This window comes from Sorex fumeus, unplaced genomic scaffold (genome assembly GCF_029834395.1).
Source record: "Sorex fumeus unplaced genomic scaffold, SorFum_2.1 ptg000178l, whole genome shotgun sequence".
NCBI classification, from domain to species: domain Eukaryota; kingdom Metazoa; phylum Chordata; class Mammalia; order Eulipotyphla; family Soricidae; genus Sorex; species Sorex fumeus.
Genome location: NW_026606235.1, coordinates 238,125 through 263,769, shown reverse-complemented (window position 1 = coordinate 263,769; position 25,645 = coordinate 238,125). Strand labels below are relative to the sequence as shown.

The 25,645-nt window shown below is 53.6% G+C and overlaps 1 protein-coding gene across 1 annotated transcript; it reads left to right on the top strand.

Annotated features, from left to right (window-relative positions):
• Nucleotides 1-126: 126 nt before the first annotated feature.
• On the top strand, nucleotides 127-24,040 carry LOC130017156 (GDP-fucose protein O-fucosyltransferase 1). The gene is made up of 7 exons (XM_056107867.1): nucleotides 127-307; nucleotides 2,297-2,418; nucleotides 8,788-8,970; nucleotides 11,201-11,313; nucleotides 18,154-18,346; nucleotides 19,965-20,207; nucleotides 23,725-24,040. Exons 1-7 carry the CDS (start codon nucleotides 148-150, stop codon nucleotides 23,911-23,913), a joined length of 1,203 nt encoding a protein of 400 aa, XP_055963842.1. The 5' UTR covers nucleotides 127-147; the 3' UTR covers nucleotides 23,914-24,040.
• Nucleotides 24,041-25,645: the final 1,605 nt, after the last annotated feature.

Here is a 25,645-nt window from a genome sequence, read left to right as displayed (position 1 = left end):
AGAGCGGCCGGGGCGGCGCGCGGGCGGCGCGCGGGGGCCGCCGGGAGCGGGGCGGGCGCTCGCGCCGCCTCCGCCTCCTCCTCTCGCCTCCTCCCCGCCTCCGGGCCGCCCCGGAGCCGCGCGCGCGCCCCAGCCCCGGAGCCGACGATGGGCGCCGCCGCGTGGGCATCGCCGCCCCTGCCACCGCGTGTGTCTCTCCCGCTGCTGCTGCTGTTGCTGCTGCTGCTGCTGCTGCCGCCGCCGCTCCCGGGGCTGCCCGCGGGCTCCTGGGACCCGGCCGGCTACCTGCTCTACTGCCCATGCATGGGTAAGGCCTCCCGAGCCCCCTGCTCAGACGGGGAAACTGAGGCCCAGAGAGATGCAGGCTCTCGGAGGGGCAGGGGAGAGCCCCGCGAGGGGTCGGCCCCGGTGGCCCGGCTGCTGACGAGCTCGTGTCCAGCACGTGAGAGACTCCGGGCTCGAGTCCCGCCCGAGTCGGTGCAATTAGTGGACTTGCCACCGCTTAACCCAGCCCCGCGCCGGGAGAGCCTTTCACTCATTCAGCAAAACACTTCGAGGACACCTGGGTCCGGCCCTGTCCCCTGCTCGGGGGCCGCGGCCGGAGAGGACCGAAAACGCCGTGCCCTTAGTAGAGCTTTTTCCCTTGCAGGAGGCAGACCATAAAAGAGAAACATTGAAGAAGAAGGGGGGGAAAGTCAATACATAGTATCTTAGAAACAGAAGCAGGCGATGGGGAAATAAACGTCTGTGCAGAGAGTGTTTGGGGCGGGCCGCGGAGAGCGGTCTCCACGGGCTGGGCGGTCATTCACTAAAAGTCATCCTGAAATTCCTCCAGACTCCCTGACCATCATCGCTTGGCTCTTCCTCACCCATCCTCTCCATCTCTCCCTGCTTCTCTGATTCTCCGCCCGCAGCCACATTTCCTCCTCTCTGTTCTTGCTGCATACTCGCATCCTGCTGGCTTTGTCATTTTCCCTTTCTTCATCCTCTTCCCCCAGACCAACTCCTTATCAGTGCCACCAAGAACTCCTTCCTGGCCTCATCCCAGTTAATCTTGTTTCTCCATTACTAAACTGATCTCCTATCTCTCTTCAAATGATTGAAACTTAACCACTGTATTTGTTTGCAATATCATCCTAGAGGACCAAGACCTGTCCTCTTCTAATTTGTGTTTGGGGGCTACATTTGGTAGTGATCAGGGGAGCATGTGATCGCCAGGACTCAAACCCGGGGCTCTTGCATGCAGACCGTGCACTCCCGCCCTCTGAGCCATCTCCCTTCACAGACCTTGTCCTTCACTCCTGAATCCCAGTCTGTAGCCTCAAGTGTGGTGCATGGTGGCCTCTCAGTAATATTTGTGAATGGAATGTATGCATGTCCTGCTAGGACTGGCACAAAGAAATCAGTCCTGGGGCATTCACAGGTTGAGGAAACAGCCAGGACTAACTTGGGAAATGGGAAAGGGCTCTGCAGGAAAAGTATAAACCAGAAGGAGCACAGATCCACCGTGGAAGACATACGGCTGGTGGCCGAGCATGGCGGGGTTAGTGGAGGAGCAGTGGAATAAGATGCTTCCCCCATGCTCTAGTGAGTGAAAAATAGAAGTGGAAGAACATGTCCAGGCGCAGGGAGATCAAGAGCGAAGGCTGGGGAAGAGATGGAAAGGATAGACCTTTTCTTTAACCTTTAAAGGTCTTTAACCTTTTCCTCCTGTGACCCCTTTTCACCTGGGAAATGCCGCAAGGGTGAATGCTGTCAGAATCACCTCCAGTTCATGATGCAGTTGCTTTTGAATGACTGTTTGGTCCTCGTGTCTTCAGAAACCTTCTACTAGTGCCAAGTTTTCCAAGAATTCCCACCTTCAGTTCTCAGACCCCATGTGGGTCTGTGAATTGCCCTTTAAGAATTACAGCCAGAGAGATAGAACAGTGAGTATCGTGCCTGCCTGGCACATGGCTGACCCAGGTGTGATCCCTAGTACTGCGTATAGTGTGCCCCGAGCCCCACCAGGAGTGATCGCTGAGCACAGAGCCAGAAATAGGCCATGAGTGATGATGGGTGTGGCCCTCCCCTCACCTCCAAAAATAAAAAGTAAAAGTTAAGTACTAGAGCACGGGGAAGCTACAAGGAATATGGAGTAATGAAAGCAGATGGGACAGAGTCTGGAGCATTAACCTTCAGACCCAGGAGTCTGATGCCCTGTTGCCTCTCGGTGGTGTCCTTGCCCCCTGCCCACGGCTCTGAGTCCTTTCTGAGTTCCGAGTGTCCCAGGTCTCACCTGCAATATACCACCCAGGGCGCTTCGGGAACCAGGCTGATCACTTCTTGGGCTCCCTGGCATTTGCAAAACTGCTGAATCGTACCCTGGCTGTGCCTCCTTGGATTGAGTATCAGCACCACAAGCCTCCATTCACCAATGTAAGTATCTCCCGATGGCCTCATCTCTGACCCGCGCCCCTCCATCCTGCTGTCTCTTTTGGACTCCCGGTCCTTCCTTCTGTGCCAAACTTCTGGTCTTATACTGGCACCCCCTTTCTGCACGCTGCCTCCCATCTTCCCCCAAATAATCACGACTCTCCTGGGCGCAGGGTACTATTGCCATGTATTGCCTTCACTCCGTGAGGACTAGCGCTTTCCTCCTTGTCACTCCTTGGAAGGACACTGAGGTTTCAGCGAGGCCAAGCAACTTGCCCTGGCTCACATCATTTGTGTGTAGTAGGGCTGGAAGCCATGCCCAGGTCTGTGTGGTTTCAGAGCCCGTGACCCGGGCTGATGTCTCCGTTTCCAACCCTGCCTGGTCTCACCTTCTGTGCATCCCACAGTTCAAGGGTGATTGGTGCTATCATCCACTTTGGGCTTTTGTTCCCCCCACCCTTCCCCTTCCTTGTTGCCCCAGTGACCAGAGCCGGGGTGGGGGTGGGGGAGTTACACACCCCTGACTAGGGTTCTCATTTGCTTGTGGTTCTTGCAAGGGGTTGTGCACTTTAATTGCAGTGTTTGCCAACCTGCGCATGTGGGGTCACGGTCCTGCCCACAGTGCTCACCGTGCTTGCCAGGAGTCGCACACACTTGAGTTGTGGTGCTGGCACTGGTCTGCTGCGTTGGCTGGAGATCACATGCTTGTTGCAGCATCGGGGGTCCCCAAGTTGCAGAGCCTCTGCGCCCGGCTCTCTGGATGCTGTCAGCACTGAGGAGCAAGCTCAGACCATGAGGCTTTCCAGCAGGCAATGGCTGCTACTGGGCCATCTCCCACCTCTGGGGTCCCTTCTATCACAATCCCTCCACTCCCCTCCCTTCCCCTTCTCTCCTCTCCCTTTCCGTCCTCCCCCCTCCCCTTTACTCCCCTTCCCCTTTTCCCCCTCCCCTTCCCTCCCCTTCTCCCTCCTCCTCCCCTTCCCCTTCATTTTTCCTCATTATTGATGTGTACATGCAATGTTCAGCACTCAGTTGCGCTCTCTCTCTCTCTCTCTCTCTCTCTCTCACACACACACATACACACACACACACACACACACACACGGTTGTGCTCCTTGCACATTTAGTTGTGCTCCCCGAGACCCAGATCCTTGTAGCTGTGAGTGCACGTGTGCTCACCAGCATTGCCGTCTTTTGCTCATGCTTGCCAGGGGTCTCTGCAGTGCACCCACACCTGCTTCCTGGACTCTCACTCCTGGTCGCTGTGCTTGCACATCTGTCTTCAGTGGCCATGCTCAGGCTCGCACACACCTGTCTGAGGTGCAGCTGGACATTGTGCCGGGCTTGGCACACATGGTGGAGCAAGGATGGGACTCCAGGCCTCACACGCAGCAAGCGCCCCACCACTGAGCCGGTCCCTCGACCCGCGCTCCCCATGATCAGGTGGTTTTGATTTTTGAACCATATCTGGTAGTGCTCAGGGCTTATCCTGGCTCTCTGCTCAGGGATTACCCCTGGTGGGGCTCAAGAGACTTTATGCAGTGCCCAGGATCAAACTCATGCCAGCCACGTACAGCGCAAATGCTCTATCGTTTGTACTATCTCTCCAGCCCCCCCCCATAATCCGTTTTGGAGGAGGAATTGAAGCTCAGCCGAATTAATAAGCTACCCAAAGCCACAAGCCCAGGTGGTCTGGCTCCAGTGTCACCTGTCAGTCACTCTGTCAAGGGACTTTTGGCTCGGCGTCTGCCAGCTCCTTGCTTGTTGTTTGTGTTCCTCACTGGTCCTGCATGTCATTTGCTTGTTTCATTCCATTTTGTTTTGCTTGTTGTTGTTGTTGTTGTTGCTGCTATTTTGGGTCACACCTGCCTCTGCACTCAGGAATCACTCCTGATGGTGCTCGGGGGACCATATGAGATGCTGGGGATCGAACCCAAGTCGGCCCCATGCAAGGCAAACTCCCTGCCCGCTGTGCTATCGCTCCGGCCCTGTTTTGCTTTTTTGTTCCATTTTGTGGACACACCTGGTGGTGCTCTGGAGATCACGTGGAGCTGGCAATGGAGTCAGGGCCTCTCACAGGCAAAGCCTGTGCTCCAGTCCTTTGAACTGTCTGCCTGGCCCCATCTCTGTTTGCTCTGAATGCAACAGGGGACCCAATAGAAGGAACAGAATTCATATTTAATAAATTAACTTTAAAAGTTTTTAATAATCAGGGCTGGAGCCATAATACAGAGGGGTGAAGAGCTTCCCTTACAGGCAGCTGACCTGGGTGTGATCCCTGGCAAGCACATGTGTTCCCCTGAGCCCACCAGGAGTGATCTGTGAGCACAGAGCCAGGAGTAAGCCCTGAGTAGCCCTGGGTATGACCCAAAACTGAACAAAAACCAAAAGAAAAAAAAGTTTTTAATGAACTTTTAAAAATTCCCTCCAAGACTGTGATCATCCTGGCCACCTCTCCTCCGCACAGGTTCCCTTTCCCCTCTGCATGTTTAGGGAGGTCATTAAGAAGTAGAAGTTGTGGGGCTGGAGCCATAGCACAGTGGGTAGGGCATTTGCCTTGCACATGGCCGACCCGGGTTCAATCCCAGGCGTCCCATCTAGTCCCCCGAGCACTGCCAGGAGTAATTCCTGAGTCAGAACCAGGAGCATCGATCCCTGAGCATCGCTGGGTGTGACACAAAAAGAAAAAAAAAAGAAGTTGATGGGGGGTGGGAGGGATACTGGGATCAGTGGTGGTGGAGAATGGGCACTGGTGGGGGGATGGGTATTCGATCATTGTATAACTGAAACCCAAGCACAAAAATTTGTAAGTCTACAACTGTACCTCATGGTATTTCACTAATAAAAATTTTTTTAAAAAAAGAAGTAGAAATTGAAAGCCAGGAAGATCACAGCCTGGCTACTCTGCTGACTGTCCGCAGAGCTGGGCAGATGCTTGATCTCTTCGTGCCTCAGTCTCCTCTCCCTTCAGACAGGCTGCTTGTAATTGTTACCTCCTGCCCGCATGAGCTAATGATTGTGGCATGCCTTGATGCCATCCATGCGCCTCCCTCCCAGAACCAGCTGAGGTGAGAAGTGCTGAGAGACAGGAAGTGCTCTGTCGCTGCCATCCCAGAGGCAGTGAGGTTTGGCTGTTCTCCTTTGGGCACTGCCTCGTCATCTCTCTCTGGCCGCGTAGCTCTCGCTTGCTTTGCCTTCTCAGTCAAGAGTCTCCGGGAGGTTCCCGCTCTGGCCTGCTGCAGGTGCTTAGTGGCCCCGGGGAGCTTCCCGTTCCCACTGGGACCGTTCTCTCTGATGTCACCAGGGACCTGAGAGTTGCCAAATCCTTGTTGCTATTGTTGCTGTGTGATGGCCGGAGGTCAGGCCCAGTTGTTGCCATGCCCACAGCCTTGGTTGTGCCCTTTACCTACTATTAGCTCTTGACTCACCTTTAGTTTGCACTATTCGACTATGGAGCTCACAACAGCTCAGCTACAGTGCTCACTGAGGGTGGCGCTTTTTTTTTTTTTTTTTTTTTTGCTTTTTGGGTCACACCCAGCGATGCACACGAGTTACTCCTGGTTCATGCACTCAGGAATTACTCCTGGCGGGGCTCGGGGGACCATATGGGGTGCTGGGAATCGAACCTAGGTTGGCTGCGTGCAAGGCAAACGCCCTACCCGCTGTGCTGTTGCTCCATCCCCTGAGGGTGGCGCATTTAAGGGTGATGTGCACAGCCTTTTCCTTTCCCTTCCCCCCACCTCCACAGTGGTTAGGCGGCAGGGGGCATGGGGATAGAAGCTGGGGCTCCCACATGGAAGCGTGCTCTAGAGCCCTTGATGCCTTCTCTCTAGCCTCATGCATTCTCAGTGGTGGGGTTCTGGAGATCACACACTGTGCTGTGGCACTGGCAATCCCGAACAGTGGAGCTGCTGAGGTCACACTTAGATGGTTTGGGAGTTCCTAGGAGAGAAGTCTGAGTCTCACTCCTCCCGTGCTTGCAAGGCGGGTGCTCTGTTGGCTGAGCTGTCCCCTGGCCCTTCCTTTGAAGTCTTTATCTTAGTAGATCCCCTGGTGGCACCTGCTCCCGTGAGCTTCCCTCCTTCCCATTCTTCCCCGCTCCCCAGCATCACCTGGTATTGCTCCAGCCCTGGCCCTTTAGCCTCTTCCTATTGTGCTGTACGATATTTGCTTGGCTCTGGGTTTCTGTTGACTCCACTATTCCCCCATGCACCTCCCTGATTGATCTGTGTCCAGAGAAACAGGCCTGTTTTTCTAACTCCTAGGCCCTGAGTCTTCTTGGATGTTGCACAGAAAATCTCAGCTTCGCAAAGCCAGCACTGAACTTGCCATCTTTCCCCACCCACTTGCCTCATGTCCTGTATTCCCAGCCCGGGTTTGGCACCTCCAGTCACCTGGGTACCCAGCCCAAGGCACCTATAAGCCTAGTGAGGCTAAATGTTTCCCCCGCCTCCCTTTACATCTTCTAACTGCCTCATGCCTAATCCATCTCTCGATTGGACCTGTAGAGTGGCTCAGAATATATGCTGAATAAGTGTGTGAACAGGTAAAGGCATCGGTGCCGTATGCCCCTAAGCCCTGTCCCCACTGTATCTTACCATCAGTTCCCTCTTTTCTCTGCTGCCAGCGTAATCTTTCAGAGAGGCGAATCTTCCCAGTGGTGGAGGCCCAGCGTTCCATCCCTAGCAACAAAACAAAAGAAAAGGAAAATCTCGTTATTTCAGTTTAAAACCCTTCTGTAGTTGCTAACAAGTGAAGCTTCCTGAAGCTTGTTCTTCAGAGCTCCAACAGCTTGTCTGTGGAAAGAGTCAGTGATGCAGATAGTTTGGGAAACTGTTCTTGATTCTCTGTCTCTCCCCAATTGGAGTTCCAGGACCAGGGATGTAGCTCAATGGTAAAGCACTTGCCTTGCATATGGAAAGCCCTGGATTCAGTTCCCCGCAGTGCAAAATTGGTAAAAAAAAAAAAAAAAAAAAAAAAAAAAAAAAAAAAAACCGAAGATCCAAAATATACCAGCATTTTGCTTTTTTTTTTGGGTCACGCCCAGCGATGCACAGGGGTTACTCCTGGTTCTGCACTCAGGAGTTATTCCTGGCGGTGCTCAGGAGACCATATGGAATGCTGGGAATCGAACGTGGGTCGGCCGCGTGCAAGTCAAACGCCCTACTCACCGTGCTATCTCTCCAGCCCCTCTACCAGCATTTTGAAGGTCCTGAGAAGTCCTGTGTAGTCAAGAATCGGGCTGTATTCCCCAGGCCTGCTCAACTTGAGAGCATTTTCACTGCAGGACTCTTTCTCCGCTGGAACTTGTGGAATGTGTTTGGGAAACGCTAGGCTGTACGATGAAGTTCAGTTTGTGCTCCACGGTGTCTTAAGCCTGTTAGACCTAGAAAAATGCAAAGAGAAGTACAATCAGTAGTCATGCAGTTACCTCTGTACAGTTGGTATTCATGCAGTGGGATAACCATTAGCGTTTTCTCACCTTTGCTTTATCTTTTTTTTGTAAGAAATAAATAAGATGGGACAGCTAAAGTCATTAAAAGATTCAAATCTCTCTCGTCTTCTCAGGCCAATCCTAGTGCCTCCCATACCATAGAGGCAACCTCCTTCTGAGTTGATTGCCTTTGGTGTGACACTTTCCAACTTCTGTCTTGTAGTTCATGACACTGAGCATCCTTTTCGTTTTTTCTTTCTTGTTCCCAAGTTACACTTCTACCACCAGTTCATTTCCTTGCATCCTATTTTAGTTTCTTTCTTGGTCCAAACCCGGCAGTGCTCATGGGTTACTTCTGGCTCTGCACTTCGGAATTACTCCTAACTGTACTTGCGGGACCACATGGGATGGCAGGAATTGAATCTGTGTTGGTCGCATGCAAGGCAAGAGCCCTACCTGCTGTACTATCGCTCTGGTCCCTTCTTGCATTCTTTCCCATAACTATCATCAGACTTTTCAATTTTTGCTGGTATCATGAGTGAGAAATGAATCATTGTCATTTGCTTTTTCCTGTTAGTGAATTGGCATGTCTTTTGCGTGTTTTGGCTTATTTGGGTTTCCTTTGGTGTGAGTTGATCTCTCCTTCCCTTTGCCATATTTTCTCTTGTGTCATTTGTCTTTTTCCTTACAGAAAAGGATCCACATGTTTTTTTTTTCCTTATAGAAAAGCATATCGGTGTCTCTCGCACAGTTTTGAATGCAAGAGGTACCGCTATATTCTCTAGTTTTGCAGATATCTTTTCCAGCCTATTTCCGTCCTCACTGGTATCTTTTGCCAAAAGTTTGTCATTAGCATGTAGCACAGGCTGCCTGGTTCTTGGCATACAATGTAATGCTGATAAGTGTCTCTGCCCTTCCTTTATCCCCTCTTCCTGTAGCTGCATGTGCCCTACCAGAAGTACTTCAAGCTGGAGCCTCTCCAGGCCTACCACCGGGTCATCAGCCTGGAAGACTTCATGGAGAAGCTGGCCCCCACCCACTGGCCGCCCGAGAGGCGGGTGGCATACTGCTTTGAGGTGGCAGCCCAGAGAAGCCCGGATAAGAAAACATGCCCCATGAAGGTGGGTCTGGGCAGGACCGTTTCTGCCTGTCTCATGTCCTGCGGGCCCTTGAGAGGCTGGGTGATGACAAAATGTGGGCGAGGGCACCAGGAGAGCTTAGAGGAGAGAGTTTGAGATTTCAGTCCCGATTCTGAGCTGCTGTCATCTCCTGGGCAGGGGACTTGGCTTCCTCTGGGCTTTTGCTTCTGCCTTTGAAGTCACGATGTCAGTGCCTGCTCTGGCTTGCCCATCACGTATCACGAAAGCTGGTGTCAGGGCTCGGTGCTTGGTGCAGGGCAGTTGGCAGTCGTCGGTGATGCTCACTTAGCTCTTCCTGGGGCCTGCTGCCATGCGGAGCGGTGCCCACGCTCATCATTGGCGTCTCACTCTCCTCGAGGAAAAGACTAGCAATATCCTCGTTTTATTTATTTATTTTTGGTTTTGTTGTTTGGGGCCACATCAGGTGGTGTTCACGGCTTCCATCTGGCGCTGTACTCAGGGATCACTCCTGGCGGGGCTCAGGGTGCTGGGAATCAAACCTAGGTCCGCTGTGTGCAAGGCAAGCATCCTACCTGCTATACTATCTCTACAGCGGGTATCCCCTTTTCCCCCCGTTTTATAGAGAGAGCTCTAAGTGCAATACAGACTGATTTTTATGTGTGTGTGTTTGTGTGTATAAAACGATATATATATATAAAATGGTGGAGTCATAGCACAGCGGGTAGGGCGTTTGCCTTGCACACGGCCAACCTGGGTTCGATTCCTCCGACCCTCTCGGAGAGCCCGGGAAGCTACTGAGAGTATCCATCCCCGACGACAAAGCCTGGCAAGCTCCCCGTGGTGCATTTGACATGCCAAAAATAGTAATAACAAGTCTCACAATGGGGACATTACTGGTGCCTGCTAGAGCAAATTGATGAACAACGGGAGGACAGTGCTACAGTACTATATATAAAACGTTATTGGTAGGTGGGTCATGGTCTCCCAGATGGTGTTCAGGAGGCCCAGGGGCCCCTCACAGCAATTCTCAGCCCATCCTCCTGGTTGTCCAGACCCAAGAATGGGGTGCTGCTCTAGTCCTGCTATGTCGGGCTGGGATTACCTGGGCCATCCCGGTGGTGCTTGGGGGCCTCCAGAGATGCTTCAGGGACTGTGTGGTACCAGGAATCAAACCCAGACCAGCCACAAGCAAGGCCTGTGCCTCAGCCCTTGTCCTATCCATCCAGCACCTATGTGATTAGGTTACCCCTGGCCTCGTGGCGGTGGAGCTGGGGTTCAGCCTTTCCTACACTGATGCCATGTTCACCCTCTTGCAGCGTTCCTACCTCTCAGCAGGGAGAAACGTGTGGGTTTCTGGCAGTTTGAGAATAAGACAATCCCCAAGTGGCCTCCCGTGTCTAGAGCTAGGGAGGGTGGTGGGAAGCACGAGTCATTTGAGGAAGAAGAGCTGGCTCCCAGCCTTGACACTGCCCTCCCCTGCCGTGTGACCTTCAGCAAACACCCTCACCTGTCTGGACCCTGCTTTCGCCGTGAAAAGAAGGGCCTTGAGGGTCTCATCTTCAGCGCCTCTCCAAAGCTCTTACTCCAGAGAGTCCCACACTTATCCGGCCCGCTGTCCTCTCTTCAGGAGAAAAACAACTCCAGTGCTCCTCTGGAGATCTACCTTCTTTAAATGAAAAACAGAAAGTGCCCCCACCACCCCCTCCCCAAGCCGCACCCAAGACTACTGACTCCTGCCACCTCTGAATCATCCCAGCTCCCCCTGGGGGCAATATCACCCGCTTTGGGAAAGGCTGTTCTAATCCATGGCCCCAAATTGATGAACTGCTTCCTCCCCAGACACTCCCAGTGCTGCAGGGTCAGGGGCTGGTGAGCAGGAGCATCGCTTCCCGACACTGGGATGGGCATCTCCTGCTGGAACCCAGACCGCAGGGCACACGCCCCCTCAGGCAGAGAACCTCTTTCTCTTTCTGTTTCCTGCTGAGGCCGCCCCAAGGGTAGGGCACCACCACGACCACCCTGACAGTGCTCGGAGGCCCCCAGGCCTCTACCCATGGTATCTTGGTGCTCAGCGGGCCGAGCGGTGCTGGGAATTGAACTCAGAGCCTCACGCAGGCTAGGCATGTGTTCTCCTGGACCTCTGAGGTCTATTTCAGTGCGAATCAAATTGTTCTCCCATCCACTTGCTCCCTTCCTATCGGGCTGTCCCTTCAGTGCCCTCAGTAAGCCTGTGACCATCCTCTTTCTGCAGGAAGGAAACCCCTTTGGGCCGTTTTGGGATCAGTTTCAAGTGAGCTTCAACCAGTCAGAGCTTTTTTCAGGCATTTCCTTCAGCGCATCCTACAAGGACCAATGGATCCAGAGGTACCTGGAGGGGCCGGCGGTGATGGGTCTCGGAGAGGGGCATGGGGAGCCGTGGGCAGGGAGCAGCGTGCTAGCACTAATCCTTCTACCACACCTTGATGAGACCAAAGGTATGGCTGTGTGTCTGTTGAACTTGGGATCCAGTGAGATCCGTCCCCACCTCAGCGCCTGATACCGTGGAACATTGACCCGCCGTGAGGTTGAGCAAGAGTTTATCAGCCGATAAAGGATGTCATAAAAAGAGGCTTGTGCAGTCACATGAATCTTGATTTCCTCCTCGAGGCGTGAGAATCACTCCCCGAGTCACCTTCCCCTTCACAAGGTGAAAATTGGAAGCAGCTTCTAGAGACGAACGGGTGACTGCAGGCGCAGACTGAGAAATGATGTCATCCTGATAATAATTGGATGTGCTTTATTAAGTACACTCCAGTATGCCCTATTAAAAAAAATAGGTTAGCAGGACACTAGCACATACTGTGAAATATTTATGGAGCGTCTGTCATGTATGAGACATAGTACTCAAAGACCAGAGGCGATATATATAAAAATGAGGAAGACCCAGCCCCGCCTTCAGACAACTGCAGTCGAGATAGGCTGATCATCGCCTGAACAGTGCTGTGATCCTTGATGCCTGTAGTCTGGCGAGGTGGGGGTGTGAGCTGTGAAGTCCGCCATGGGCTGGGAACCGTGTGGAGTTTATGAATTCGTGAAGAATCACATTGCTTGGTATTTAATGGGCCAAAGATAGGCTGGTGTGAGAAATGAACCCAGCTCGGGAAGACAGATCTGCACTCAGTCCCAGTCCTGCTTCTTCCCCGGGGGAGCCTGAGCCGGCATGTCCAGTTGTCTGTCTGGTCTGAGTGTCCCCGTGGAAGAATGGGGAGGAGAACTCCCTTGTGGCTGCGGCGCACGGCACACAGCCAGGGCCCAGCTAGCATTTGCTGTGACTGTTGTCCATGTGCTCTGTTTCGTCAGAGCCTTCAAGATGTTTCCCCAAGCGGCTCCTCGAACCCATCTCCACTAGGTGAGGAAACCGGAGCTGCTAGAAGTTAATGGACAAGCCAAGTCAGGCAGTGGTTGAGGAGGCTGTTGGGGCTGGGGTCTTTCTGGAAGCGTTTTAATAGATCATAAAAGCTAATGTTTAACTTGTGCCCATGGTGTGCCAGAGATGGGTCTTAAGTTTTCACGTCGTTGTGTCTCCTAAGGTAATCACTCATTTAATCCTCCCGCAAATCTGTGGGGCAGGTGTTCTTGTCATAAGGAAATTGAGGCCCAGAGGAGTGGCATCACTAGCTCAAGGTCATGGAGCTTGAGGTGGATGATGTGGGATTTGATCCTGACTCCAGAGTACTCCGTGATCAGCCCTGAAGCAGAGAGCCATTCCTTAGCAGCTCCAGGTCCTGCTTGGTTTGTGTGTTTGGAGCTGGGAGGGGGTGGGCCATACCCAGTGGTGCTCAAGGCTCCGTGCTCAGGGACCACTCTAGGCAGTGCGTGGCGGGAACCGTAGGTCGTGCTCTGAACCAGGTTGGCCCTGTGCGAGGCCAGCACCTTAGCACATCCTGTCTCTCCGGCCCCAGTTCCTTTGGGACTTGCCTGCAGAACTAGTTCGTGAGCCAGTGACCAAGACCGCTGAGAAACGAAGGTCCAAGTGCCCCTCATTACGGCTTAGGTGGGCAATCCCGTTTGATTGGTTTTCTTGGTTCTCCGGTGGCGTGCGGTGAGGCTGTCCTCACCATGCGGCTTCTTGCCGAGCCCTCACTTGTTGGTGATGCAGTGAGGCACCCCGGAGCCTCAGATGGGCTTTGGTTTCTGCAGAGGACCCCACCCTCATGACCTCAGCTAGATCTGACGGCTTCCCATGGCTGCGCCTCCTGGCTCCATGGCACGGGGATGAGGCTTCGGAATAACTAGGGTGGAAACTTTGGGGGTGCAGGGTGTAAACCTGCAGCCAGAGGGGGGGCAGAACCCTTTCTGAGGGCTGGTGGAAAGGGGGTTCTTCATGGTGGGACATCAGAAGCAAGACAGGGAGGGGCAAGCTTGGTGTGTGTGTGTGTGTGTGTGTGTGTGTGTGTGTGTATAGCAGAATGCAGGGTGTTCCCCTCCCGGCTGTTGCTGCATAATAAACCTCTCCCAGACTCAGTGACTCAGCCTTAGCTCCGTGGGTCGGCTCTTTTGTTTGTTTTCTTGATGAAATCCCAACTGTACAGCATTTCGGTCTACATTAAACATCTCATTTCTTGGCATGAATGCCCTTTCGAATCCCCACCACAGGTCTGGTGGAAGATTTTGTTTTGTTTTGTTTTGTTTTGTTTTGTTTTGTTTTGTTTTGTTTGGAAGCCACACCAGGCGGTGCTCAGGGCTCACTCCTGGCTCTGCGCTATCCAGGGATAGTTCCTGGTGGGGTTCTGTGAACTATATGGCATGCCAGAGATTGAACCCAGCTTGGCCTCATGCTATCACACTGGTCCCAGAATTTTATTTATTTATTTTAATAATAAAGGAAATGAAATTTACTCAGAGTCTCGGCACCCTTCCAAAAACACTGAGCATTTTACTGACTCTCCTTCCACTCCAGGCCAGTTCTGTCTGTTTTGGTTTTGAGCCAAACCTGTGATGTGCTCCTTGCGGCCAGGGGTCAGGCTCAGGCTTCCATATGCAAAGCTCGTACCTGGCTGGCCTGTGTCTGATCCCCGGCACCCCATGTGGTGTGAGCCATGTGAGCCCCACCAGGAGTGACCCCTGAGCGCAGAGCCCAGAGTAAGCCCTGAGTACCGCTGGGCATGGTTGCCCCCACCCCCCAAAACACAGCATGCTCTCCAGTGCTTTGAACTGTCTCCCTGTCCCATCTCCAGACATTGTTTTGCTTTGTTTTGTTTTGTTTTTATGGGGGCAGGGGCTTATATTTGGACCAGACCCTTCTGAGCGCTCTCGGCTCTGAGCTCAGGACCCCTAGCAGTGCATGGGGACCATATGTAGCAACCTCTCCCACAGCAAAGCACATTACCTCCAGGAGGACACTAATCTTGACATCTCAATGAGAGCATAAACTCTGGTTTCCCTTTTCCAGTCTTCCTGGCAAGATCTCTGAGCTCATTCTCGAATATTCATCATATCTCCTGTCTCTTAAGGCCTGTGCTAGTAACTGGGAACCAGAATCACCACAGCCAGCTTTGAAGACGCTTGTTGACTGGGTTGGGGAGGATGGGCGTGCAGTGTTGGAGTTAAAACAGGGCAAAGGGGGCCGGAACAATAGTACAATAGGTAGGGCATTTGCCTTGCACACAGCTGACCTGGCACAGTCCCAGACATCCCTATGTTCCTCTAAGCACCACCAGGAGCCATTCCTGAAGGCAGAACCAGGAGTAACCCTTGCATATCACTGGGTGTGATGACCCGCCCCCCCACCAAAAAAATTTAGAAACAGAGGAAGGGGGGCCGCGGAGCCACAGTACATTAGGTAAGGACCAGCTTAGTTCTTTGAATCTCTGATCACTGAATGAGCTCTGAGCCCCTTCCCAATAGCATCTGGCAGAGGGATGGTCTTCTGCCCCAGCCCAGGTTTTAGGGGACCAAAAGCTCTTACTTCCTATCATTGGAGGCACCTTGTCAGTCTCTACTGAGCTATCATTCCGGCAGGGCTCGGGAGAGACCATATGTGGTGCTGGGGATTGAACCCAGGTCGACTGCATGCAAGGCAAGTGCCCTGCCCCCTCTACCATCTCCCCAGCCCTGAAGAGCGTGTTCTGTAGAGCCAGGCCCTCGGGCTGCAGGTGTAGGAGTCCTGGCTGACGAGGCTGCCCAGGTGCCCCCCCACCCCCGGCCCCACAGTCAGGCAGGGAGGACAGCAAAGGAAAAGTGGGGCAGGCTCCCCCTCCTCAGAACCGAGGTTCAGGAGTGGGGCCTGGGGGGGAGAAGTGTGGCAGGTGTTTGGGGAGCAAGACCTTTGGTCTAGGGGTGAAGGGCCCTGCCCGAGGCAGCCCAGTCATGTGAGAGCGAAACCACCTCTTTGTCCCGCAGGACGGGACAAGATCGGAAAACTGCTGTTCATGACTACAAATGAGAAAATCTCTAGAGGGACGAACACGAGCACGTGACCCGAGGTATCTACACAGCCCTATCTCTAAAACGGAGATGGAAATTCTTGAAATTCTGAGATGGGGCCAGAGAGATAGCACAGGGGTTAAGGTGCTTGCCTGGCAAGCAGCTGACTTCTGTTCTATCCCTGACACCACATACAGTCTCCTGAACACTGCCAGGAGTGATCCCTGAGCACAGAGTCAGGAGTAAGCCCTGATAACCCCCCCCAAAAAAAAGAAAAAAATTGACATGAATTATAAACAATATGATAACGGTATTGTTGTTGGTGGTGGTGACACTAATAGAATTTTCTAGCTGCCAAGCATTGTTCTAAATGCTCCATTCATATTAGTCTATTAAACTTTCTCAACAAATTAAATTGGAGCTATTAGCTTTATTTTTCGGATGAGAAAACTGAGGCACAGAATGGCTATGTCATCCACCGAAGTTAATAAATGGTCGGAGTTAGTAAATGAGTCCAGTAATTTTCACCCATGAGCGCTGGCCTGTGGGTATAAAAAGGTTCACACTGGCACAGTCAACCTTGGAACAAGGCCGCCTGGCTCTGTCCAGAAGCACACAGGATAATATCTATAAAAATAGCAAACGTGTAATTGTGCATAAAATTGCAGCATCTGGAAAGAGGAAAAAGACAGAGTAGAACTTCTGTCAGTATGTGCTTTTTTTTTTTTTGGTTTGGGTTTGTTTGAGGGCTCCACCAGCAGCGCTGGGGTCGGGGTGCTTCTTCCACCCTCGTGCCCAGGAATTCTCACTCCCCAGTGGTGCTCAGGAGACCTCGTGTTCCTGGAGAGCAAACCCGGATCTCCCACATGCAAACATGCTCTCCAAGCCCACTGGGCCGTCTCTGCAGACCCCGCACATGTGTATTGTTAGAGATTATTTCCTTTAGGAAAAAAGAAACAGGTGGACCATAATAGATAAAAGTAAAAAAAAAAAATTCAAAATTCTGAAGGACTTGAAATATTTTGTTTTATTTTGGGGGGCCCATCCAGCAGTTCTCAGGGGTTACTTCTGGTTCTGCACTTAGGGATCACTTCTGGCAGGGTTCGGGGGACCATATAGAGTGCCATATGGAGATTAAACTCAGGCGAGCCCCCCCAAATACTTAATAATTTTGAATTGAAAATTTTGTGGAGACAATTATAGAAACACATGCTTCTTCCACCCTAGTGCCCAGGAATCCTGGCTCCCAGTGGTGCTTATAACTGCTCTTATAATGTGCAGTTATAAAAAATAAATAAAGAGATTCCACATGCCCTTTACCCAGTGTTCCCAGCGGTGACACTTTGCTGGATTGTCATGTCACAAGTAGAACGTGGTCACACTCATAATCCACCATCGTGTGCAACTTTCCTATTTTCCTTCTGCTTACATGTGTGTGTCTGTGTTTGTGTGTGTGTGTCTGTGTGTGTGTGTGTGTCCAGTTCTATTCCATTTTATCACTGTGTGGGTTCCTGTGCCCTCCATCGTAGTCAAGATCTATCACAACAATCCTCATGTGGCCAGTTTATTACCACACCCACCTCCCGAGGTTTCTCACTAGCCCCTGACAACACTAGTCACTTCTCCATTTTCAGCCCTCCTCACTAGCTTGTCATTTCAAAAGCACTCATCATGTGGGATCACGACGCAGTATATAATCTGTTGGAATTGGTTTTTCCGTTTGGCAGGATTTCTTTGTGGTCCATACTATCTGTTGCCGGTATCAGTCTATACCACAATAGCATTTCCTGGGACGGATGCCTGCAGTCTTTTTCACTGTTGACTTGTGGAGAGAGCTCGAGTTGTTTCCAGTTTGGGTTGTTTGGAATCAGGCAGCGACGAACCTTTATGTATGGGCTCCCTTGGGGCTGCTGTCGGCCTCTGCTCCCCAGCGTCCGAGCCACAAGTTCATTTGCTGGGGCACACCGTTGGTGCAGGCCGCTTCATGAGAAACTACCCCAGTGTCTTAGAGACGCCTGTTTCATAACATTAGGTAAGGGTTTTGTTGGGCCAAGGGGAAGCATTTCAGCAAGACACGTGCAGCCACCAGGAGTTCCTGGTGCTGCAGGAGAATTCACGCCTTCCTGGGACAGACTTGGGGCTGTGCTGGCTCCAGGTTTGCTCCCATCCATTCCATCAAGGAGTGTTTCTCAAACTCTTCCATGTGCCAGAGTTTGTTCCTGGAGGCAGTGCCTCACTAAGACCAAGCCGGCCGTGCTTCCCAGGGATATTGGGATCCCACAGCAGGGCAGGGAGCCTGCTTGTCCTGCTCCCCACAGAGCCCAAGCACATGGCAGGCCGTCAGAGGGAAGGGCTGGGCATTGAGTGAAGGATTTCGGCCCGTGCACATGTTCCCTCTGGCGTATGCACTGTCCGTCGCCTGGTGTGCACAGCTGCCATGTGGGCCAAAGGGCAAAGGCTTCATCCAGACGTGCCACCCTGGAGTCAGTGAGTGCGCCCCAGCGGGAAGCATGACCTACGAAGGGCTGGAATGCTCCACAGTAACTTTGTGATTATTAAACAAGCAGCGAGGGCTATAAATTCCGCGCGGCAGGACGGCATTGTGTATCGGGCCCGCCGTCACCGCCCTGGCGTCTTATCAGCCCCCTGGCGGTTTCACAACCTGCCTCGCGTCTTGCGTGTCACCGAGGCCCCTCTGCAGGGTCTCCGGGACGTGGTGCCCTGCCATCCTTTTCCCTGTGGGATCAAGGCCAGATTCAGTGCCTCTTCTAACATCCCCTCCTTCTGTCTCCTGCCTAGATTTCCTCCGAAGGAGCATCCCGTGCTGGCCCTGCCCGGAGCCCCGGCCCAGTTCCCGGTGCTAGAAGAGCATAGAGTCCTCCAGAAGTACATGGTCTGGTCAGATGAGATGGTCAAGATGGGGGAGGCCCACATCCGTGCCCACCTCACGCGGCCCTACGTGGGCATTCACCTGCGCATTGGCTCTGACTGGGTAAAGCACCACCCCCCCTCTCCCCCCACCCCACCACCACCATCGGTTCTCGTGTCCCCGAGTAGGGTCTCTGTGTCTGTGAACTCCACAGCGGGACTCCCCGTTCAGCATGAGTCACGGCAGAGCAAGGACTTGCTCCATCCTTGGGCCTGTGTCTATGATCCTGCCCCAAGTGTGTCAGAGCGGGGATTCTCCAAGGCCGATTTGCCAGGACTCCCCTAGGCAGGCCCCGTTTGTGTCCTCGTTTGTGCCACTCTGGGTCAGGCAGTGAGTCAGGAATGAGTCTCAGCCCCAGGCTCTCCTGTCCCGGCTCAGGGCTTAGCCGGAGAAACACGAGCCTGGGAGGAGAGGTGAAGCTCACGGCAGAGGAGCCTAAATTCAGAGGCTGCTGCTTGGGTGAAGACCCCACTTTGTATAACTTCCTGTGAGAAAAACTGGCCCCAGGCCAGAGCAGTAGTAGGTAGGGCGCTTGCCTGGCATGCAGCTGACCCAGGTTTGATCCCCAGCACCCCATATTGTTCCCTGAGCCTGCGAGGAGTCACCCCTGAGCACAGAGCCAGGGGTAATCCTTGATCATGGCCAGGTATGGCCAAAAACCAAATAAATAAATAAATAAAACAACTGGACCCATGTAGACAAGCTCCCTCATGTACCTAAGAATATGAATGTGCATGTGAAGAGAACTTGTTGAAGACGTGAAAACTACTAAGTATAGAAATTAGACCAAAATTCCAGTTAAGGAAGTAATCAAACATTTATTTACCCACCAGATTCCCTTCTGCCTCCCTCCGGCTTCCACAAAGGAAATAGGCCAGGCCCAGAGTATTTTATGAGTGGTTTAAGCCAGACCTTCAAGGAATAGATAGCTCTTATCTGTATTTTCCTAGAACATAAAAAGATATAATATGCTAATTTTTTAATGAAGCAAGCATTATATGAATACCAAGCTCAGATAAGGTCAGTTCAGAAAATTATAGCCCATTATCGCAAACTTAGATCATAAGAAAAAATAATCTTAGTAAGGAAAAACCCAGTGACATGTTCAAGAGCCTTACAAGTCAACTTTGTCCGTGGAAGGCAGTGAAATTTCTTATATCAACACCCAGCAAAGAAAAATCATGTAGTCACCTCAGTTGAAGCCAAGAAAATATTTGATAAAAGTCAACACCCATTCATGATGGGGGGTGGAGGGTGGGGGTGGACTTGGGCGAACCAGGAATAGAAAGGTCCCACCTTAACTTGATAAAGGTTATCTCACGCAAACCCACTGCAAACATGTGCTTCGTGAGAGTTATCAGGAATGTCCCCACTGAAGCCAGAGATCAGATAAGGCTGCCCATTATAACCCCTGACTGCAGAATTCTACTGCAAGGCCCAGATACCGCAGTCAGGCCAAGAAAACAAATTGTCATCAGAAGCCCATGCCCCACTCCCCAGAAAGAAAGGGCCTCTGTTACCACCCTGCACGCATCTTCCTCTTTCCTCCCCTTGGGCTTTTGTGAACAACAGTTGGGCTCATCCAGCAGCCACTGCCTTCACCCCCAGCCCCCGTATCAGTTACTGCTTCCGGGGAGGCGGGGGGAGGGGGTGCTTCTTATCATTCGCTGTGTCCCCGCAGAAGAACGCGTGTGCCATGCTGAAGGACGGCAGCGCAGGCTCCCACTTCATGGCGTCGCCCCAGTGCGTGGGCTACCACCGCAGCACGGCCGCCCCGCTCACCCCGACCATGTGCCTCCCGGACCTGAAGGAGATCAGGCGGGCGCTGCAGCTCTGGGTGGAGGCCGTCGGCGCCCAGTCGGTCTACGTCGCCACGGACTCCGAGAGCTACGTGCCCGAGATCCAGCAACTCTTCAAGGGGAAGGTAGGCCCAGCCCCGGTGGGACCCCATCCCCCACGATCTAGCCCTCGACCTCCAAGTAGGATGATTTTCTTGACCAGCCAGCTCCTCCTCCAACTCTGACCCTTCCTTCAGAGCCCAGCTCAGCACCTCTGCACAGTGACCCTCCAGGCTGCCCTCGGCCTTTGTTACCAGGGCAGCATCACGGCCCTTCCTCGCATCTGATGCCCTTCCTAGTTTATGTGAGGCCCGTGCTGAAACACACCTGCTGGGCCATAGTGATAGTACAGTGGGTAGGGTGTTTGCCTTGCATGCAGTCAACCCGGGTTCAATCCCCAACACCTGCTACCATCCCCCTGAGCCTTCCAGGAGTGATCCCTGAACACAGAGCCAGGAGTGAGCCCTGAGCATTGCTAGGTGTGGCCCAAAAAAAACAGCAAGAAAAGATTCCAGCCCCCCCCCCCCCCCCACACACACACACACACTAGAAAAATACATTTGTCTCTTCTCCCTCCTCCCTCCGCTTCCCTACCCCCTACTCCCCACCCCCAAGTACTGGCTCCCTGCTGGCAGGATTCACAGCTCACACAGTTAGATTTCTCTGTGTCTCCTGGTTCTTTGGCCGCCCCAGGCCTTGCAGGCCTCAATGTCTAAGTGCCTGACACACCACGAACACTTCTCAGATGCCTGTTGGTTCAGGCGAGCAAGAGTGGGCCCTGGCAGGGCCAGAGAGATGGTACAGCCGGGAGGGTGCGTGCCTTCACCCAGCAGACGCAGGTTTGATCCCCAGCATCCCATAGGGTCCCCCAGGCCCTCCAGGAGTGACCCCTAAACAACAACAGCCAAAAGAGTGGGCCCTTGCAAGCTGGGGTCCGGCGCAGAGAGCGGGAGCTCCTGCCGAGCTTCATGGCCATTGTCCCCCACACACCCAGCAGGAGGTGGCCCCCAGCAGAGTGTGGGTTCTGGCTGGAGAACCTGTGGAGCAGAGGGAGGGCGAAGAGGAACTTGGGAGCCAGGGCACCCCCGGCCTCTCCGTGCCGCCCGCCTGGGCTGCTGCTTCCTGTCTGCGAGATGGGCCTGAGATAGTGTCTATCTCTCAGCGCCATTCTGGAGATCAGGGATACAGACTTCCCAAGTGTCTGAGCACAGATAAGGGCTCAGGAAAGTAGCCTTCCTGGGGCGAGAGGGTGCTGGATGGACAAAGGGCAGAGCAGCGCTGGGCCTCGGGCCAGGCGCGCAAGGAGGAATGGCCCGTGTGCTGCTGGAACAGTGACGAGCAGGGAAGGAGGTGTCTGGCAAGCCATCCGACTGGTTTTTTGGTTTGTTTTTGTTTGGGGGCCACACCCAGTGGTGCTCAGGGCTTACTCCTGACTGCACTCAGGGATCACTTCTGGTGGGGCTCCGGGGACCATATGGGGTGCCGGAGATTAAACCCAGGTCTGCCACCTGTGAGCCCTGTACTCTCTCCAGCCCCCTTAGAGATCAGGCCCGTGGACCGAATGCAAGCCCTAAGTGATTGTGGGGGCATATGGCCGTGTGTGTGTGTGTGTGTGTGTGTGTGTGGCGGGGGTCTTCCTGTTTCTCTTTACCCCCGAGACAGGCGGGAAGGACCAGGAGGGCCATGTCAGGGCCTTTTGGTCTCCCAACTGCCCTTAAAAGAAAACCATCAACTGGGAGTGTCCCCCCCCCAACCCCTCCATTTTATAGCTGAGGAAAACAAAGTTGTAAGGAGGCTCAGATTTACCCTCAAGGCCTCCCAGCTAATTACAGTGGGCCTGACACTGAACCGGTAAGTTTCAGGATGTGGGTGGAATCTTTCTGGGGATTTTAGCCACTAAACCGGTAGAATTGCTTTGCTGCCAACCGAGTGGCAAGAAGGTGATCTTGGCTACATCAGAAATCTCTGTGTGACAGCACAGCACTTTCAGCCCCGATTCTGCTCTGTGCTGAAGCCTTTGGAGAGTCCCAGGGAGTTTTTTGTGAGTTGTTTTGTTTTTTTTTCTTTTTTTTAGAGTTGTAACACCTTCAGCTTCTGCCATTTTCTATTTCCTGTTCCTGTCACTGCTCTCACCCTTTGTTGCTTCTCGGTCCCTTCTCTGGGCGCGTAGGGCATCCCCTTCCTTCCGAGCAAAGCGTCTTCTCTCAGGCTGGACCCGGGGTCAGCGGGATGTGGTCATCCCTGGGATCCCCTGCCTCCCTCAGGAGAAGAGCCTGCAGAGATCTATAATACAGGTCTCAAGAGAGATCCAGGAGTGGGGGCGGGTGGGGGGTGGGGTTGTCATTCATTCATTTGGCCACTCAGCCACTCCAGTTAAAGAGGTGAGTCCCCACCAGCAGTGACAGTCGGGCACAGGAGACAGGCATTCGTCCCAGAATCACCAAGGAGTCACACTTGCAGTCAGTGTTACCTGCTCAGAAGTCAGGGATGTGGTTGGGTGAGTGTATTGACAGGCAGAGGACCCTGGCCAGGGAGGGGTCTGGAGGCCAGGAAGGGTCTCTCCAGAGAGGGAAGACTCAGCTCCAGAGGAAGGATTAAGGAGGTGTTAACCAAGCAGACAAGCGTCCCCAGATAGAGGGAGAGACATAAGAGCCGAGCGGGGGGCATCTGATAGGTTGGAGGTGGAACCCACTAAGGGATAGGGGAGATCTGAAGGCTGTGGAGGGTGGTGGACGATGACCTTGTGGTCCTCATTCAAGATCCACTCTCTTGGGGCTAGAGTGATAGTACAGTGGTTAGGGCACTTGCCTTAAATGCTGCTGACCGTGGACCATCGTCCAATTCCTGGTCCCCCAAGTAATCCCTGAGCATCATCCGGTATGATACCCCCCCTCAAAAAAAAATCCAAAACTACCACTTGGGGACTAGGGAGATAGTACAGGAGTTAAAGCATTTGCCTTGCATGTGTTGTGGCATCAGTGGTGACCCTGGTTCAAGTCCCCAACACCACATAGGGTCACCTCACCAAAAAATGAAAAATGAATAAATGGTTCCCTCTGGCTGATCTGAGACTAGAGTGGGAGAGGCAGGAAGATACAGGGCCAGAGGCAAGCGGCCGTCTGGCTGTTCTCAGGGAGGGGTGAGCCTGAGGAGAAGGTTGCGCCTTTGTCCATCGTCTTGGGAAGAGGATGGACAGGCCTATGGGATCCCTGGCCTCTGGGCAGCAGAAGCAGATGAGCAGGGTGCTGTATGGTCACATCGTGGCTTGGGGGTCCCAGCTTGTTGGGCTTAGCTTCTCGAGACAGGTGCTGGGGTCTTCTAGGTCTGGTAGGGAAGGAGAGGGAGGGAGAAGGCGCTCCAGGCCCGGGGATTCCACGTGCGCTGCTCAGAGCTAATCCGCAGAGGCAGACGGTAGAGAACAGCCTGGGGTGGGGACCCAGGCAGCTGCAGGCTCAGCCCCACACCTGCATCCTCTGCGAGCTTCCTTTTGTGTGTCTGACTGGTCAGAGGAAGGGGGCTGGGGGGCTCAGAGTGCCCGCAGGCCCGGCGCCGTATCTCCTGGGCCCTGGGCACCATGGCCGTGACACACTCTCCGTCTTGCAGGTGAAGGTGGTAGCCCTGAAGCCTGAGGTGGCTCAAATCGACCTGTACATCCTCGGCCGAGCCGACCACTTTATCGGCAACTGCGTCTCCTCCTTCACTGCCTTCGTGAAGCGGGAGCGGGACCTCCAGGGCAGGCCGTCCTCTTTCTTCGGCATGGACAGCCCCCCGCAGCTGCGGGATGAGTTCTGACCAGGTCTGACCTGGCCCCTCTGGCCAGGCCTCCCGGGACTGATCCACAAGGGAGCACACGCCCCCCACTGCCTGTCAGCCCCGGAGAAAAGTCACCAGGGACTTCCTGGAGGAGGAAGACCAGCCGTCTCCCAGGACACAAATGTCCACACTCAGGCAGCCCACGCATGCGTCTCCCTGCCACCTGCCTCACGTGCTTTCCGTGTCTCTCGTGGGCCTGTCTCACCAGAGCATGGCTGTGCGGCCTCTGCCTTCTTCTGTCTGCCCCAAGAAGCCCAGGGCACTGCACCTCTGCAGAGAGCTTTGACATCTATTCCTAGGTCTCCAGAGAAGGTTTATAGTTTTGATACGCAATTGTGACTCCCTAAGCTCACCCTTATTTTTTGAAAAGTCAGTGTTCTTGAGCAGAGGTACCTCAAGTGACCTTAACGGAAGGGGAGATGCAGCCAGGGGTGGGGTGGGTCTGAGGATCTGGTGACCACATCTTCAGATGAGCCCCAGTGGGGCTGTCAGACTCCTCCCCCGCCCCGCCCCACCCCGCGCCTATCCAAAGCCATTGTTGATGTCCCCCTCCTAGACCATCTCCAGGGTTAAGAGCACAACCTCTCCACTAACCCTGGCAAACACCGGACCAGCAGATGCTCTTCATCCCAGTGGCACGTGGTTCTCCCCAGAAGGTTCCCACCAGGAGGGCCCCTGGGCCAGGCCATCTAGCACGGCTCTCAGCACCATCAGGGTTTCACGCTGTGTCTGTCACCAGAGGCCAGCAGGCCTGGCCAGGTCCTGCTGATGGCAGCTCTTTCCCCTTCCACACGCTTGTTTCCTGGGTTCAGGCTGTAGACTTTTGCCATCACGTGGGGCGCCAGCATCTTCCAGTCCAGCCTCTGCACCTCGAGCCCCCAGACCCTCTCCTTAGCGAGGTTTACCTAAGCTTCTGGCCATAGAGAGGACTTGCAGGACAGAGGCATCCCCAGAACTGCCATTTGGAAGCCAATGCAGCCCCACCTGTCCTGTGTGACCCCTGGTGGGAAAGTCCCCAGATGCTGCAGTTCTAATAATCCAGACTCCTGAGGCCTGTGGATTTGAGGGGTGGGGTTTGTATGGCTCAAAAACGAGTTTCTTCTTTGCCATATGACCCCCTTCAGCCCTCAGTGCAGCGGCCCCTCCCTGGCTGTCCTCAGGGAAGACACCTGATTTGTCCGGAGGGCTGGGTCAGAGGTCACAGGAGGGCTTGAACACCACAGGTGGCATTATTTGCTGCTTGGAGAGATGCAGTAGGATGGGCACCTGGACCTTCTTCTGCAGAACCACAGTGGTCTGGGCTGCACCCAGAGCCCACAGGCCCCGGCCTCCCCTGGATCTTGGCGGAAAGCAGGGCGCGCTGGTCGCTCCCACTTCCTGGATCACAGTTCACGGCCCACACTCACTGTGCACCTGAGTGTTTGGTCTCTAAGGGGCCATCCAACCCTGCTGATTAGCATCTGCCGTAATCCCAGCCTGTGTTTCTGGAAGAAAGAGCACTGGAATTTCATCGGAGGGAGCCAGTCGTGTTCCATAGAGGAAGCACTTGGTTCCTCTTTGACCCAGTTTCCTCACCATAAAATGGTGATAAGACTTCCAGAGATGTTGAAAGGCTCAGAAGCAGATAATGCACGTCTGAGAGCACCAGAGGAGAAGCCACGGGCACTCCAGGCCTGCTGATGAGTCGCGCTGCTCCTCCGCGCCAGCTCTG

Excerpts from the sequence above, each read along its gene's own strand:
- LOC130017156 (XM_056107867.1), top strand. The coding sequence starts at position 148 with ATGGGCGCCGCCGCGTGGGCATCGCCGCCCCTGCCACCGCGTGTGTCT. Across the intron at positions 308-2,296 it reads GCTCTACTGCCCATGCATGG|GGCGCTTCGGGAACCAGGCT; the intron begins GTAAGGCCTCCC and ends TATACCACCCAG. Across the intron at positions 18,347-19,964 it reads TGCGCATTGGCTCTGACTGG|AAGAACGCGTGTGCCATGCT; the intron begins GTAAAGCACCAC and ends GTGTCCCCGCAG.